This window comes from Garra rufa, chromosome 1, assembly GCF_049309525.1.
Source record: "Garra rufa chromosome 1, GarRuf1.0, whole genome shotgun sequence".
Classification (NCBI taxonomy): Eukaryota; Metazoa; Chordata; class Actinopteri; order Cypriniformes; family Cyprinidae; genus Garra; species Garra rufa.
The window spans coordinates 36,622,936-36,641,357 of NC_133361.1; the positions used below are offsets into that span (position 1 = coordinate 36,622,936).

The 18,422-nt window shown below is 36.8% G+C and overlaps 1 protein-coding gene across 1 annotated transcript in view; it reads right to left on the reverse strand.

The window, feature by feature from the left end:
* ca10b (carbonic anhydrase Xb) overlaps positions 1 to 18,422 on the reverse strand; it is a 34,804-nt gene that overhangs the window by 3,375 nt on the left and 13,007 nt on the right. Inside the window, exons 3-7 of the mRNA XM_073835084.1 lie at positions 15,008 to 15,150; positions 9,073 to 9,258; positions 6,848 to 6,943; positions 880 to 952; positions 237 to 391 (exon numbers count right to left, since the gene is read on the reverse strand). Coding sequence (XP_073691185.1) covers positions 237 to 391; positions 880 to 952; positions 6,848 to 6,943; positions 9,073 to 9,258; positions 15,008 to 15,150 — 653 coding nt within the window. The remainder of the gene's footprint in view (positions 1 to 236; positions 392 to 879; positions 953 to 6,847; positions 6,944 to 9,072; positions 9,259 to 15,007; positions 15,151 to 18,422) is intronic.

An 18,422-nucleotide genomic window follows, 5' to 3' on the forward strand; every position in this document is an offset into this window, starting at 1 on the left:
ATATGGAGCACAACTGTTTTCAACATTGATAACAAGAAGAAATGTTTCAGCATATTAAAATGATTTCTGAAGGATCGTGTGACAATGAAGACCATAGTAATGAATGCTGAAAATTCAGCTTTGCCATCACAGGAATATATTACATTATAAAATACAATTAAACATAAAACAGTTAAACTGTAACATTTTTGGAGAACATGCTTTTGCAATATTTTCCAGCATTTCCAGCATTTCACCTCTATCTGTGAGATGTAAATTGGCTTATTCATTAATATCCAGGTTGCTGTCTCAAGGCACGGTGGAATGGTTATTGACCCTTCATATGTGATAAAACGGGAGGTTTCGGGATACAACTCCTCAATATCGAGCCCCATCAGTAAATATGCATCATCTGAAAAAAGACAGTATAAAAGAGTCGACAGGCTGAGATAAATCACACACTTACAATGAAATATTCAACAGCTTTCATCACTCCAAGCTGTCAACATTCCTACAGTTCAATAGAGGATATTATCGTATCTCTATTATTATTTTTTTTGTTCTGATAGCAATACTGAAAGAAATAAAATATCACTTCTTATCCAAGACCACCAGGTGGTAATACAAAGCCAAGTTTGTTTTTCCTGTCTTTTTTCATTAAAAGTTATGAAGGCCTTGCAGAAGCAATATTTCACACTCAGACTGTAGAAAAAAAAAAACACTTGACTTTATAATACAGATGCAAGCAATCCAATCAAATGTAATTTAATGTTAACAAAATTAACTCAATTAATTCAAATTTATGTTAATAAAAGCAATTTAATCCTAACCTTTAAAAGTTGCCGAGTGTATATAGAGCACTGACATTAACAAAGTACATGAGTATTTGCGGACACTTACGTTTATATGTAATCCTCGTAATGGTCTCTCTGCTCAGCATACGGTTTAGAAATGAATTTGTAGGCTCTGAAATCTGAAGAGTCAAATTTTAAAGAAAGCATTACTTAAAGCCCGACATCTGCAGCTTTTCTGATGAAAAGGCAGAGTTTCATAAAACATGGTTTTGTTCAAAGCATTAATCATAAATGACATAACCGTTAACTTACCGCTGAGATATTTCATTACGGCTTCACCGTATCACAACTACAATCAATAACAGTCTAGTAGAATTTATTCCAGGGGCATCTGGACGTGTTTTTTCAATGTACAGAAGATGAATGGCTTTCATCCATGTGCCTTCATTAGTAGGAGAACGGTGGAGATTCCCCGTCATCACCATGGCTGCGATCTGGGATGAAAGTGAACGGGGGGGTTGCAATACGGCAACACCTTCATCTGAACTGTGGCAGTTCTGCCCCAATTACACAGTAGTCACGATTCACAGCAATCCCTGAGTCTGATGATGTCATGCTGTGTGATGAGCTTAAATGCCAGGGAATCTCCACCATTATTTCACTTCAGAGGTTAATAAACAAATCAAGACAAGAAAGTTCTGAATAAATTCTATAATGCTGTTTTTGGATGAAGTCATTTTTCCAAATTATAAGCCAATCATAGCAGTGGGCGTTTACTTCTGAATCTACAATCCGCCACACCTATTCAAACAGAGCGTTCTGATGAGGGGGGTTAAAACAGGAAAGAAAATAGCTTATAACATCTAAATTATGAAATTTTTTTATGTAAAAATCTTGATAACATTGTAAATGGACATCAGAGAACTGTACAAAATAATAAAGAAGCACCTATATATTTACACATTTTTAATTTATTTAAAAAAAATGTAATATATTTAAAACTTAAATATATTAAATGTTGTTATATTAAGGGAAGACACTGCAGGCAAAAAAAAAAAATGTATGCACCTGTCAAGTTTGAGATTGAGCTTTTTGGTGTTTCATAAAGTGTTTTTTCAGACTAGTGGAAAAAAAAAACACCTAAAAGACACGGTTAAGTGTTTCTTTTATAGCACTTTATCTACAGTGGTGTGAAAAAGTGTTGGCCTCCTTAATGATTTTTTATTTTTGTGCATGTTTGTCACACTTTAATGTTTCAGATCATCAAACAAATTTAAATATTAATCAAAGATAACACAAGTAAACATAACATGCAGTTTTTAAATATTTTTTTTAAGGGAAAAAAAATCCAAACCCACATGGCCCTGTGTGAAAAACTGCCCCCCCTGTTAAAACATAACTGTGGTTTATCACACCTGAGTTCAGTTTCTCTAGCCGCACCCAGGATTGATTACTGCCACTTAAATAGGACCTGCCTGACAAAGTGAAGTAGACCAAAGGATCTTGAGGCTACACATCATGTTGAGATCCAAAGAAATTTAGGAACAAATGAGAAAGAAAGTAATTGAGATCTATCAGTCTGGAAAAGTTATAAAGCCATTTCTAAAGTTTTGGGACTCCAGCGAACCACAGTGAGAGCCGTTATCCACAAATGGCGAAAACATGGAACAGTGGCGACCCTTCCCAGGAGTGGCCGGCCAACCAAAATTACCCCAAGAGCGCAGCGACGACTCATCCAAGAGGTCACAAAAGACCCCACAACAACATCTAAAGAACTGCAGGTCTCTCTTGCCTCAGTTAAGGTCAGTGTTCATGACTCCACCATAAGAAAGAGACTGAGCAAAAATGGCCTGCATGGCAGAGTTTCAAGACAAAAACCGCTGCTGAGCAAAAAGAACATAAAGGCTCGTCTCAGTTTTGCCAGAACACATCTTGATGATCCCCAAGACTTTTGGGAAAATACTCTGTGGACTGATGAGATAAAAGTTGAACTTTTATGCCAGATGTAATGGGACACACACCTTTCAAAAAGTATTCCAGACTCGTTGCAAGTTATCGCAAACGCTTGATTGCAGTTGTTGCTGCTAAGGGTGGCCCAACCAGTTATTAAGTTTAGGGGGCAAACACTTTTTCACACAGGGCCAAGTGGGTTTGGATTTTGTTTTCCCTTCATAATAAAAAACTTCATTCAAAAACTGCATGTTGTGTTTACTTGTGTTATCTTTGATTAATATTTAAATTTGTTTGATGATCTGAAACATTAAAACGTGACAAACATGCAAAAAAAAAAAAAAAAAAAAATCAGGAAGGGGGCCAACACTTTTTCACACCACTGTATTTGTGTAAATAGATTTAAATTAAAATACAAATTTTTAAAGGCCGTTTTATCAAAATTAGTTTTTTTCTCCTACACTGACAGGGCCATAAATCTCCACTTCAGTAACACTTACACACACCAGACTTTACATTTTTAGTCCTGTCTATATTCTGAAGGTTTAGAATTTGGTAACTGACTTCATCTAGTGTTTAGATTTTTGTACTAGAAGTGTATGCAAATGATCAATAAATGTGATTAAATACTGCCTCATTTGCATATTTAAAGCTAACATTTTAGAAAACTTGAAATACAAAAAAGGTTTGCAATTATCAGTGTAATCAATTAACTGGGTAAGTAAGGTGATAACTATTAGTAAAGATTTTTTACCCTATTCACCTGCAGTGTCTCGCCTTGTACAAGAACATGAGTGATTCCAGAGCAGCTCTGAGCATTGCATTTTATTTTTAATTTAAATAGGCCTGCTCTGGAAAAAAATGGATTAGTGGTTCATTCAATCCCATTCTCGCTTTTCCCAGCATGCACTAACAGATGAATAATTAATATGGATTGACTATTTGCCAGTTTTATTTACACTGTTGTTTGCAATCATGTGTGTGAAGCTAAACAGTTCAAGACATCAAGCACGTTCAGCTCTTCATTAGCTGTAAATGTCTCATAGAAAACATAATATTGAACAATTTATGTAAGAAATGAAATATATTTCATAGAGCTCTTTTTAAGTTATAACAAACATTTTATTTTTTAAGATTTTAAGAGATAGTTCACCCAAAAATGAAAATTCTGTCATTAATTACTTACCCTCATGTCATTCCAAACCTGTAAGACCTTTGTAACTTAAATTAAGATTTTTTTTTATGAAATCTGAGAGCTTTCTGACCCTGCCTAGACAGCAACTGACAAGTTCAAGGCCCAGAGTAGTAAGGACATTGTTAAAATAGTCCATGTGACATCAGTGGTTCAACCGTAATGTTATAAAAATTTGAGAATAGGTTTTGTGTGCAAAATTCAACAATTTCTTCTCTTCTGTGTCAGTCTAAAGTAGAACCCAGATGCGCTGCCTCTTGTATACAAGCAGAAGAAGTCTTCGTAAACATGTCTGGAGATTTCACAAAAAGTATTCTCATATAGCTTCATAAAATTAAGGTTGAAACCCTCATGTCACATGGACATTTTTACAATGTCCTTACTACGTTTCTGGACCTTGAGAGTGTCAGCTGTGATGCTGTCTATGCAGGGTCAAAAAGCTCTTGGATTTCATCAAAAATATCTTGTGTTCCAAAGATGAACAAAAGTCTTACAGGTTTAGAACAACATGAGGGTGAGTAATTAATAGCAGAATTTTCTTTTTTAAGTAAACTCTCTTTAACATAAGAATAGCAAGTTAACAAAAAAAAAAAAAAAAAAAAAAAAAAAATACAAGTATCAAGTACATCTTAGGTCATTACAGTCAGAATTTTTACAGTGCACCTTGCAAGCACACAATGCATTTGATGATGTTTAATAATGAAGATATGACTTTGAATAAAAATTAAGCTTCTAGCGTTAGTTCTGGCAGGTCACGTGAGTCAAGCTTGCATCAGCTGACTCTCAGCTGATCACATCTACCTATAGGAATGCTACTCCTATCACAGCATTTTTATATAAGGCTGCATTTAGTGTTCAGTAGCTTTTTCGCTTGCTCAGGAGCAAACACCCTCCTCCATCCCCAACTCCTCCTTTTGTGACAGTCAGGACCTGGTTTACTGATTCCACTTGAATCAGTCTCCTTTTATCTCAATCTATGTGTACACTTAAAATATCATTAAGTTCATTAATGATATCTGCTTGTTCTGTTCTGGTTACCCTGGGGGGTTATTATTGCTGCTCTCCCTGCTCATTCATGACATGCTGCATGAATGGGCAGGGAGTTGTGCCAGAACAGAACTACCCCGCCAAATCAAAATTGTATGCTAATATCTATCATTTGACGATAGTGGTCCTGACAGAACAATAAAAAGCTTTTTATGGTCATATTTCATCCCGAATTTTCTCAGCAGGGCTGTCGCTAGAAAGTTGGTGACGGTTATAGGGGCCCACGGCTGTGGGGGGATTTCAACTGAGTGCCTGAGGCCAGCATGAAAGACGCTCAGGACAGTTGATGGGCCACTGCTTCGCATTGTAACTGTTGGTTATGTCTTAAGTGAATGTATACAGTTAAGAAATAAATTGGAAACAAATGTGTAACATTATATTGGATCTATGCATTGTCTCTTAAAGTGACCATGCCTAATTTTCCAGCTGCTGTCGGTGTCCTTAAAGGAGTAGTTTACTTTCAGAACAAAGATTTACAGATAATGTACTCACCCCCTTGTCATCCAAGATGTTCATGTCTTTCTTTCTTCAGCCGTAAGGAAATTATGTTTTTTGAGGAAAACATTTCAGGATTTCTCTCCATATAATGGACTTCTATGGTTCCCCCCGAGTTGCAGTTTAAATGTAGCTTCAAAGGGCTCTAAACGATCACAGCCGAGGAAAGATGGGTCTTATCTAGCAAAACAATCGGTTATTTTCTAAAATAAATTACAATTTATATACTTTTAACCCCAAATGCTCGTCTTGTCTAGCTCTGTGTGTCCTCTGTGTAGGGATTAAAAAGTATATCAATTGTAAATGTTTTTAGAAAATAATCGATCGTTTCACTAGATAAGACTCTTCTTCCTCGGCTGGGATCATTTAGAGGCCTTTGAAGCTGCATTTAAAGCTGCATTTTGGAAGTTCAAACTCGGGGGCACCATAGAAGTCCATTAAATGGAGAGAAATCCTGAAATGTTTTCACATTTCAGGACAAAAAACATAATTTCTTTACGACTGAAGAAAGAAAGACATGAACATCTTGGATGACAAGGGGGTGAGTACATTATCTGTAAATTTTTGTTCTGAAAGTGAACTACTCCTTTAATGTGAATCCAAGAAAAAAAAGAGACAATCACTCACTGCTCTTGACTGAATAACTTTTGTAGTTTTAACAAGAGTTAATTTATATTTAATTTATACAGTGAAGACTATGCAATACTATTTTACATTTGATTATGCCGTTTCTGTACCTGAATACCTACAAACAGGGCTGACGGATGCAAAATGCACCTGGGGCCCACAAACCCCTGTTTCTCAGAAAAGCATTTTATTCATTTTGCACCCATCAAAAATGTGATTCTCATTTGTCATGAAGTAAACTTTGTTTTAAATCATTTAGATTCATATAAATGATTTAAATGTTATGTGGATTTGCTTAAAAAGGAATTGTTTGTTTCCTTCAAGAAACAAGAGCAGGATTGATGCATAATGAATGTAGATGATATGAAACAATTGATGCAGAATACTGCAGTCTGACTTTTTTTTGTTGTATTACCCATTATTAAACTATTTTTAGAATTGGAGCAAAATACATTTGAGCAAAAACTGTTTAAAAACTAATCTAAGAGTTAATTCTACTGTATTATTAAAATCCTTAATTAATAGTTTAAGTAAGATTGCTTTAAATTCCTTGCATGCAAAATTAAAATGAATAACATTAATATATTATATAATGCTTACAAAAACAAATCAATAATTTACATTCAAGCACTTTAATGGCATGTTAATTTGTGCACTTTCCTATCTGACTGGACATGAACTTCTGATCTCTTAAATCTATATAATGTTTGCTAAAGATTAAAGCAGTTTAATTAATGAATTTAAAGAAGCTGAGACTACTAACCTTCATGAAGATAGAGACAACTGCTATTCCATTAGGACTCCGGACGGCATCACTGTAGTTTAAATACAAATCCTGATTATAATGGATGAGCTGCACCTGTGAAATGAAAAAAGAAGAAGCATGATTTCCCGTTTAAAAAAAGCACCTTGGATAACAAACACCTGCTAACTGTGAACCGAGCCAAAAACATTGTGATTGTGTATCTGGCTGTGCTATACTTAAAACAAAAAAACAAGGTCCATAATGCATAAAATATGCTCATGCATTATACGAATATGACTGCATATAACTCCATTAACTTCCATTGTGTCAGCTTGTAATCTCGTGCGACACTGTAATGAGGGTCAGTACATTAATCTGTATAAATATTTTGCTGTGTGTTGTGTATAAATTGTTAATGAATTGTTAATGGGACCATTACGAAGCTCCTTTATGCTCCTCCATCCTGCTTTATCGTTCTTTCAGCGCAGCTCAATGAAATCAGAGAGATGGAAGCCAGGAAAGCTGCTGCTTAATTTTCGGTGGCTCAAAATTGCATTGGAACTCATTAGAAAATATGCTTCAGTCATCAGTTATAATGAGCTTGCTTGTCAGCTTCAAAATGAAGTTGTTGGAAAGCTGCTGCCCATATAACCTCATTTGGATTAGGAAAATGAAGTGAAGCTGCTGACTTCAGTGAAATCAGAGGTGAGGTGGGGATCATAGAGGGATGCACATCTTTGCCCCACAATAAGATAAAGTCTAAACGTATTAAAATTATTTGATATTTCTGGCACAAATTGGTGATCTTGACAGTTTGAAAACTGTCTCTTGTTTTACATTAAAGGGATAGTTCACTCAAAATTTTAATTAGCCCATTACTCACCCTCAAGTCATCATAGGTCTATATGGCTTTCTTTTTTCAGATGAATACAATCGGAGTTATATTAAAAAATGTCCTGGCTCTTCCATTCTTTATAATGGCAGTGAATGGGTGTTGAGATTTTGAAGTCCAATTAAGTGCATCCATCCATTATAAAAAGTACTCCACACAGCTCTAGGTGTTAATAAAGACCTTCTGAAGAGAATCGCTGCATTTGTGTAAAAAAATCCATATTTAATACTTAAATTTGCATAACTGTCATATAGTGTAAGCTCCGGTGAGAATATGCTAGTCTTGTGAGAACCAAGTTTTGTTTACAGCAAAGTTTTAGTTTCCTCCATCATTTTTCTTCACAAATCCTCATTTTGTACTTCTAATTTGTGACCGGTGTTTTTCTTTTGCTCTCTTCACGTTGCTTCAATGTTCGTCACATCAAGGTTTGAGATTACGGTTTATAAAGTTTTAAATATGAATATTTTCCTTACACAAACGCATCGATTCATTTCAGAAGGCCTTGATTAACCACCGGGAGCTGTGTGGAGCACTTTTTTATGATGGATGGATACACTTTATTGGACTTCAAAATCTCAACACCCATTCACTGCCATTATAAAGCTTCAAAGTCCTCTAATTGTATTCGTCTGAAATGACATGCTAATCTTATAAGCAGTTTATTCAAGTCACTGTATGTAAGCATTGCATTTTTAATATGATTTTTAATAGTTGAACAAATTCAGACAAACAAAAAGAGTCAAAAGCTAAGCTCCACAAAAGCTTTAAGAAGACCTACTATGATGAATGTGGTTTTTTATTACTATAAAAATATATATTTCCAGCAAAAAAACAATTCATATCAGACTGTACAATCTGATAGACGGCCCATTGCTTTACGGTTTTATTTAGTCCCTTCTTAAAGCACAATCACGTCTTAAGATAGGAATTTCCATAATCCTGACTTTGGCCTTTAATCCTGAATAAAAAAGACTATTAATGCAAACTCAGTGACACTGCACAATACGCACATTTTATGAGAAATCACAAATTTATCATGCTAGTGAAAGTTGCAACAGTTCACTGGGCTTTGGAATATTTCTCTCTGATCTGCTCAAATGAGATCTCATTGTGGTATTTTGTCTAACTCTGTTTCATGTTGTCGAAGGAAAATGTCTGAGGGAAGTAATTTTTTTCTATTTCTGGTGCAAAACTGAAGTGATAAAAGAGACTAACTTCTGAATTTTGCCTACTTCATTAACTTCAGTGCCAGAACTTCAAGGGTTTGTCGCCCCATCCAGGCCTTTGAAGGGAGACAGGTTTAATTGAATCCCACAGAAGTGATGCATTTCCATGCTTGATGTTGCCTTACCTCTCCAGGGAAGGCCTGGCCGTTGAGCAGGTGCTCAGAGCCCCGACTGTCCTCTGCGCCAAAGTGAAGCCGGATCTCCTCCAGCCTGTAGCTGTAGCTCAGCGGCCCGCCAGAGATGTTCACCAGGTGTGACTTGTCTGGGCGCAGGGACACATGTCGACCCGTGTTATACATCGTTCCACTGACCTGAAAAACAAACCTGCGCTGTAAACAAGTTGTAAATACAACAGATTATTTTTTACAAGATGTTTTTACCTGAAAATGTCACATTTTATTCAGTGTGTTACTTGCTGTTTTTGTGAAATTTAATAGCTATTTCTAAGTGAAGACTGTCACAATGGAAACCCTACATTTTCTAGATCAGATGTTTTCTGCAATTCATGATGAACCAATATTAAGTGATTCCGTGTTTACAGTGTATACATTTGGGAGGACAAAGGTGATGCAGTTTTCACCTGGATAGGCTAAAAGACATTATACGCACTGTTGGACATTGTGCCTCACGCATAGGGAATTCCTGGAAAAACAGGCACAAATGTAATGAACAGACTGAGGTTTTTCCAGGTAAACCTGGTTGACAGGTGCAACTGCTGAGGTAGGAATTGTGAAGCAAACGCACTGAAGCTGAAAAACGAGAAGCTATAAATGGACAACAACACCTGGAATGCTTTGTCTTTACTTTGTGGTAACTTTGCTGCTAAAGATTTCTAATTGAGACCAAAATGTGTCTTGTTAAGGCGCCCTAGTGATCAGAACGTCTTCGTCGACAGCTGTGAGAGCGTTCAAGAATGTATTCTAATGGGAGATTTCAAATTAGTTGAATATAGTTGGCTCATTTGTGATCTGGAGACAGTTTAAGAACTGCTGATCCCTCAGGAACACGCGAATGAGCAATACATTTAGCTTGACGTCTCATCTGGATAAATTCTTAGAAAGAGGTAATTAAGATCACGCTGAACTGTAGCCCTGAAATAATTCAGATTAAAATGGCAACTTAAGCTGAAGTACAGTACAAGGGATGACACTCATTTTTCACAGTATTAATCACAACTGTCCACCCAAACTCAAGAGATGACGGAAGCCCATTTCCAGCTCAGAGAAGAAAAAGGAAAAAGTGACTTTTTCCTCAAAACTTTGATTTAATTTCACAAACACCGTCAGAAAAAAAGTGCAAAAACTACTTTTTGTGGTACAACAGCTTGTCACTTGTGCAGTACCCTCAGTGGGACACCTTTGTAACATCTTTACCCCCTAAAGGGTACATATTGGTGCCTTACTCTTATGGTACTCTTATGGTATATTAAGCACTCTTCAGGGGTAAAGAAATTAGACAGGTGTCCCTTTAAGTGTACTGGTCCAATAACAAGCTGTTGTACCCCTAAGGGTACAATTTTGCACATTTTTTTCTGACTGAATTTTTTTTTATTTGTGACTGTTTTTAATTGAAACTTGATCTCTCAGAACTGCAACTTTATATCTTACCAGTGTTATTTTTGTATTACTTATTAAAAAAATTTAAAATATGTATAAAATATATATGCTTAGTATTAGTTACTGTGGGGAAAATAATAATTTTATCCCCTGCTGATTTTGTATGTTTGCCCACTGACAAAGAAATGAGCAGTATATAATTTTAATGGTAGGTTAGGCAGATCCTCTCCATGTCATTAAGGTTTTGAGGCTGAATTTTGGCAACTCGAACCTTCAGCTTCTCCACAGATTTCTAGGCCACTCCAGGACCTTAATGTGCTTCTTCTTGAGCCACTCCTTTGTTGGCTTGGCCGTGTGTTTTGGGTCACTGTCATGCTGGAATACCCATCCACAACCCATTTTCAGTGAGGAAAGGAGGTTCTCACTAGAGGATGACACGGGAGTGGATTTTCACTCCTGTCCCGTCCCACTCCCATATAAAGAAATCTTGTCCCGTCCCACTCCCAGACCAAAGTTTAAAAAATAATCCCGTCCCATCCTGCTCCCGGTAAAATGACTCCCACTCCCATCCCGCTCCCGTTTAAAATGACTCCCGCTCCCATATATTTTTTTCTTCATTTAGTGTTTAGGTAATACATATGATTTTACCTGCTTCCCATCCTGTTTTAGACCAGCTGCTGAGCCCCTGTTTCTAGATTTTCTGGAGAAAATCTAGAAACCGGAGACAGCAAATAAAAGAAAACAGTAGTTCACACACCATGTCTACAATAGTTTAATAAACCCAAACAACATATAAAGCTGCATTTTACTCATTTTTTGTTGAGTAAACAATACATTTATAGTTTACATTTATAAACATTTATATGCTGCGTCCCAATTTGCATACCATCCGTCCTAAATAGTGTTCGAAAATAGAATTAGTATGTCCCAAATCGTAGTATGTTTTAAAAAAGTATTCCAAAGTTTCCCGGATGGTCTACTTAACTTCAGAATTTGAATTGCAGATCAATGCGCACTCTAATGGCTAATATTGCTCACAACACATTGTGAGGTGAACGAGAATTTGATTAGAACTACAAACACGCATAAAAAGTGTTAAAAAACTACAAACATGGCGGATATGCGCTACCAACGGACAAGTAGAGAAAGGGGTTTAAGTGATAAATAATCAATGTGTAACCTAATAAAAAATATTTATTTAATGTTATCCGTGTTATATTTAATGTGCAGAAACATTATGAAATTTTATAATGATAGGTTTGGTCATTAACTTTTTAAATGCATCATTATGCAAACACGAGCAGAGTTCTCGGCATGAAAGACTCCTGAAAGAAAATGCCTCTTCATTTCTCTCTAATATGGTAGGAAATCAAATTTAACGAAATGTAGATGATGTTAACTAACAGGGCAGTTTAAACAGTGAAAGACGAAGTAGTATGTCCCAAAATCTGCCTACTATTCTGCTACATTTCCTTTTTTCTTTTTTTGTCGTCTTTCCTATTGGTTGATTCCCGCTCCCGTCTGCTCCCGTTAATATTTTATCCTGTACCGTCCCAATCCCGTGATTAATAGCAAGGATGACTCCCATCCTGTGGGATTCCCGAAAAAATGTCAGCCTCTAGTTCTCACCCAAGATTTGATGGTACATGGCCCCATCTATCGTCCCTTTGATGCAGTGTAGTTGTCCCTTCCTCTTAGTAGAAAAACACCCCCAAAGCATAATGTTTCCACCTCCATGTTTGAGGGTGGGGATGGTGTTCTTGGGGTCATAGACAGCATTCCTCCTCCTCCAAACACGGCGAGTTGAGTTGATGACAAAAGCTTGATTTTGGTCTCATCTGACCACAACACTTTCACCCAGTTCTCCTCTGAATCATTCGTATGTTCATTGGCAAACTTCAGACGGGCCTGTACATGTGCTTTCTTGAGCAGAGGGACCTTGTGGGTGCTGCAGGATTTCAGTCCTTCACAGCGTAGTGTGTTACCAATTGTTTTCTTGGTCCTCCAGTATAGTTCTGGGCTGATTCCTCACCGTTCTCATGATCATTGAAACTCCACAAGGTGAGATCTTTGATGGAGCCCCAGACTGAGAGAGATTGACAGTTATTTTGTGTTTCCTTCATTTGCGAATAATCGCACCAACTGTTGTCACCTTCTCCCCAAACTGCTTGTCGATGGTCTTGCAGCCTTGTGTAGTTCAACAATCTTGTCCCTGACATCCTTGGACAGCTCTTTGGTCTTGGCCATGGTGAAGAGTTTTCTGGCTCACAGGTGTCTTTTGTACAGGTAACAAACTGAGATTAGGAGCACTCCCTTTAAGAGAGTGCTCTTAATCTCAGTTTGTTACCAGTACAGAAGACACATGCGAGACAGAAATCTTGCTGATTGATAGGGGATCAAGTATTTATTTCACTCATTAAAATGCAAATCAAACCGTAACCTTTTTGAAATGCGTCTCTCACAGTTAAAATAAACCTACCATTAAAATTATAGACTGATCATTTCTTTGTCAGTGGGCAAACGTACAATATCAGCAGGGGATCAAATAATTATTTTCCACACTGTATAATTATGTGGTTTTGTCATTTTTGTTATTTTAATATTTCTATTTAGCTTTAATTTGTAGTTATGTCAGTTTTAGCTTTAGTAATTTCTAACACTTTTAAATAAACTTATTTTATTTCAGTTGGAAAGGAAATATTTCTAATTTGAATTTAAGTTAAACATTTTCAGCAAATATTTATATTTTGTTTCAGCTTTACTTCAATTTACAAAAACATTTTTAATAGTTTAGTTAACAAATAACAAGTAGGGCTGGGTAAAATAAAATGTAAATTTCTTGATTTTAATCGATTCTCATTTTTACGAAACAATATTGTGTGTTTAGTGTTTTTGTGAATGACACTGTGCACCTTTTATAATTGTTAGTATTTAAAAGCTGCTTTTATGCCAAAAATCATTAGGATATTAAGTTCAATGAAGATATTTTGTAAATTTTCTACCGTGAATATATCAAAACTTAATTTTTGATGAGTAATATGCATTGCTAAGAACTTAATTTAGACAACTTTAAAGGCGATTTTCTCATTATTATGATTTTTTGCACCCTCAAATATTGTCAATACATCAAGGTGTGCTTATTTATTTAGCTTTTAGATGACGTATAAATCTCAAAGTGCAGACTAGCTATGAATTTCGGCAATTGGCGTCAACTTCTCCAGACTGTAAATCAGAGGAAAATCAGGGCAAAAATCGTGTAGTGTATTCCAGGCTTTAAGACTGAATAAATGAACGCTTGCAGGTTACACATATAGCTAGTCCATCTAAAAGAGACCATAAACTTTTCCATTATAGCCTAGAGTTTCCATGCATAAATTGCATTATTTAACAGCCCTTCGGTAGCCAATGCCGCCAACCAATCAAACGGGCTTGACTTCATGGAGAACATTTAGGTCTCCAATGGAATTTTCTCTAGGAATAACATGCAACTCCCAACACAGAGAGAGCACAGTCATAACACGCTCAAAGGAGCAATGCATACATAAATGTAATTGGGTCTCTTGAAATAAGAGCAGAAAAACCGCCAGAGGAAAACAGCAGCACACTTTTATTTCAGCCTCCTGACTAAGTCTAGGGTACTAATGTATTATTGAGCGAAGATGAACTACGGTGTATCATCCATAACCACAACCTCTTGGAGCTTCACTGGAGAATTCTTCACTGACAGCCCCTGTCAGCACAGATGGTGAGCCTGCCTAATCTCCCCCAGCAGATGCACAGCAGCATTAATCATAAAACAGGATGTTAAATGAGGAATTAACTCCTTCCTTTCCCTCCCGCTCTGTGGAATAAATCCCCCTTAGGGCTCAAGATCTGTATGACAACAACCACCCGAATCCCTGTAGAGGTCAGGGCGATATCTGATGTATACCAACCATTGATAATCAAACACTGGATTTGTGTCTTGTAAATGAGTTTAGTCACACTAATCCTCTGACTGACTGCAGGTGCACCTTATTGAAAGCAAATGGCAAGCAATTTCGCACGCTGGAGAAAATTAGCGATCTCATTACGGCACCAATGTAACAAACTAACAGTCGTGGAGCATTAGCTATCTTCAAAGGCTTAATTTGGAAAGCTTCACTGTTGTGCTTGGCAAAAATAATTGAGGAGCCGCTTCACTGGCCAATAGAGGTGTATAAGAAAGCCATCCAATGTGACAAAAAACAAAATAACTCGCTGTCTAAACAACAGCCACAGAAGTAAATACAGAATGTGATTAGATTTGACAAATGGACCGTTAAGCTGGGGTTATGCTGTGTGACCCTATCTTCTCAAAATCCTAGTGAATTATGGGACAGTGGTTTAAAGTGAATAATGTGTGACTGTCCATCTTCTACCATGGTGAAAAAATAGCTATTTAATGACATAAAACAGATATTATAGAAGGATCATATACAGTGGCTGTGTTATATTTATGAAAGAGCTCTTTTTTAGGACTTACCTTACGTTGCCCTGCATTGAGCCGTAGCGGATTGAGGAAGGGGTCAAAAATCATTCGACTGGTTTCGATGTTGACAGGCGACTGTCTCTTCCCAATCGCACACAGGTTCCAGGCAGTGTTAACTAGTCCCCAGAAAGACGGCACTGGCAAAATACAAACGCAAAAAGTCAACTTCAGAGCATTAGCTTTAATTTTCAGCCGAAGACTGTTGCGCTTGCCGTTTTGTAACGGGTCATGATCTGATTGGCGGTGGATCTGTTTGGGATTTTCTCAAATTGCTCATCCCAAAATTCCTCCGTAAGCCCCATCCATGGTGTGATGTTATTTTTGAGTTTGGATCTAGTGGTTGATATCCTTTGAGACAACCTTTTGACTAGCAATCAATTTTAACACTTAATTACCGCGCACAGCGGCGGTTCTCTTTTGAAAACGAGGTCATTATCGTGCATCCAAATGAAAGAACTGCATGCTAATGCGATTCGCTTCACAAAAACAAACTTATGGAAAAAAAGAAACAGATGGAATTAGTCACATTAGCCACACAGCCAAAGGACATACTTGACCTTACATGATTAATTTATTCTCGGAGATGTTTCACAGTCCTAGAAGAGTAAACAACTTTATTGCTGATTGGATTGACTTTTATTAGTGCATTGAACCTCAAACATCATTTATCAGATTTAAAATCAACATGACAGATAAAGGGAAGAGTCCAACACCTCGGAAGTTCCTGTCTTTTAAGAGATAGTTCAGTTAAAAATCATATTTTTGTCATCACTTATTCACTCTCCTGCTGTTCCTGTAATTCAAATGTCCACTTTTTTAACATTTGGCCATTTCTTGAGGACAGAAATGCTACAGCCATTCAATTTCTTAAAGGATTACTCCACTTTCAGAATAAAAATTTCAGAATAATCATTTACTCACCCCCATGTCATCCAAGATATCCATGTCTTATTTTCTTCAGTGACAAAGAAAGTACATTTTTGAGGAAAACATTCCAGGATTTTTCTCCAGAGTGGATTTCAATGGTGCTCATTAGACTGAAGGCTAAAAATACAGTTTAAATGGAGCTTCAATAGGCTCTAAACGATCCCAGTCAAGGAATAAGGGTCTTATCTAACAAAACAATCTGTCATTTTCTTAAAAAAAAACTAATATTTAAACACTTTTTAACCACAAACGCTCATCTTGTCTAGCTCCGCAGTGCGAAAATTGCGGAAAAATTCGGACGAAACATTTTTCTGATTTTTTTTTCCGTTTTTCGCATGACCTTCGTTTATTGCACACTGAGTCCGAATTTTTTCGCACGTTAAAAAATAAATACAACCTCACGTTATGTCAATCACGTTTGCACACTGCCTCCGAAATTTAAGTCCGTCATAACAAAAAATTTGGATTGGGATCGATTTTTTGTGCTTTTTGCATCCGTAGCAAGCATTTTGAGAGGTGTTTTGTCTGTTCAGAGCCACCGTACAAGCAAACGCCAAAATCCAGAATTGCATCTGACAAGTTCATCCACTTCGTCTCGCAGCACAAAGCACTGTAAAGGTCCTTGAACACTGAGTTTACAGAAATTAGTGGGCTTCTTTATAATAAGTGGCTTCAGTAATGCTAGCAAAGCACCAAGGTTTACTGACTACCTGAAGTAAACTTTCAATCACCCGGGATAATTCCGCAGCTCATTAATAAGGAGGTGTGCATAAAAAGTATTCTCTCGTTCTTCTATATCTTTTTCTCTTTCTAAGAAAAGAGTGGACAACAAAATCATTCTATTTTGTATTGTTATGTGATTTTTTTTGCAACGGATGAATTAACACGCATCAGACTAAGTGTGCAAGGTTTCTGTGCATGACGAATTTTTAGGATTACAAATACGAAAAACGCATATGAAAATTTCGGAGTGTGCAGTGACCTCAACTATCTTAAACCAGAGTAAGTATACAGGTAAGTATATAAATTGTAAATTTTTATAGAAAATGTTAATCATTTTACTAGATAAAACCGTTATTCCTCAACTGGGATTACGTAGAGCCCGTTAAAGCTGCATGGAAACTGCATTTTTAACCTTCAATGATGATAACAGTTTATGTGGAGCAGCATTTACTGTGAACAGAGCTGCTCTGAGATGCACATACACAACCTACACACATGTAAATCATTAAAACGCATAGATTAAACCTGCAATGCATGTTTATTTAATTTAATCGTAGCGTTTGTTAAAATCTTATTATGATTTTTAAATAGGTTTCATATCATCAAACCTTGGAAAACAGTCTAATAATACGTTTGTTGACGGAATGCGGCACTTTTGGTTTTTTTGCCGCTTACTTGACACGGGCAAAATTCAATTGAGGTTTTTAAAAAAAATTGAGTTCTCGAATTTAATTGAGAAATTGTGACAGCCCTAAAACAACAACAACAACAACAACAACAACAACAACAAAAGACATGTCTCGTCTCTTAAATATCTTCTTATGTGTTCCACAGAAGAAACATGCATGTTTGGAACCACAAGAGGGTGAGTAAATGATGACGTTTTTTTAGGTGAGCTACCCCTTTAAGAGGAACAATCTAGTGTGAGGTTGAGTGAGTGACAGCAGCACGAGAGCAGATGATGCTGTGACCCTGACCTCCACACTGTCCACGTCATCCTCATTAGATCACTAAGAGCTCGGACGCTTCAATGCAAAGAGTATCACCTTTAGTCCCCATAGGCTGAGATTATAAACGGATTTATCCAGCACGTACAAGCGATCCCCTGGCCTGATTTTCCTCTCATCATGTCCAGCTCTGTGGGAGTGAAACCGGACTGGGCTACGTGATGTGCTGCCGTATCAAATTAGAAAGAGCGAAAACACATTAGATACAAAGATTATGCTGCACGAGGAAGCTGTGGAACAACACAAGCTGTTTTCCTTCGAGTGCATGAAAGCTATTTACGCTCTATTTGTATTTATTTTCAGCATCTCTTTGTACAGCGACCTAAATAAATGATTGTTTCCAAACCCGTGATCTAACTAAGGTGTAATCCTGCTTTTGTCTGGCATCCTAACAGCCACTGAGCTCATTACGTCGAGTTGGTTTTTTATTTTTTTTCACTTCTCAAATGCCTCTCTTGGTGCTTTCTTAAATGTCAAGGACAGACAGAATATGCAACTGCTTATAAAACTGAGGGAGGAACGAGTAAGACATTTGTGCTTATTTAGAAGTAGGCTCAGCTCAGTCTATAATTCAAAAATGTATGATATGAAAATCCTGAAGTTGTCACACTAGTTATATCATCTTAGATGGGAGAAATACAGAAACTGTAAATATGAACATAGTCATATATTCCAGGGTTTTTTTTTTTCTCCCAAAACATTGAATATTCAAATGATTTCCAACCTCTCTGATGCACCGATATTAAAATCCT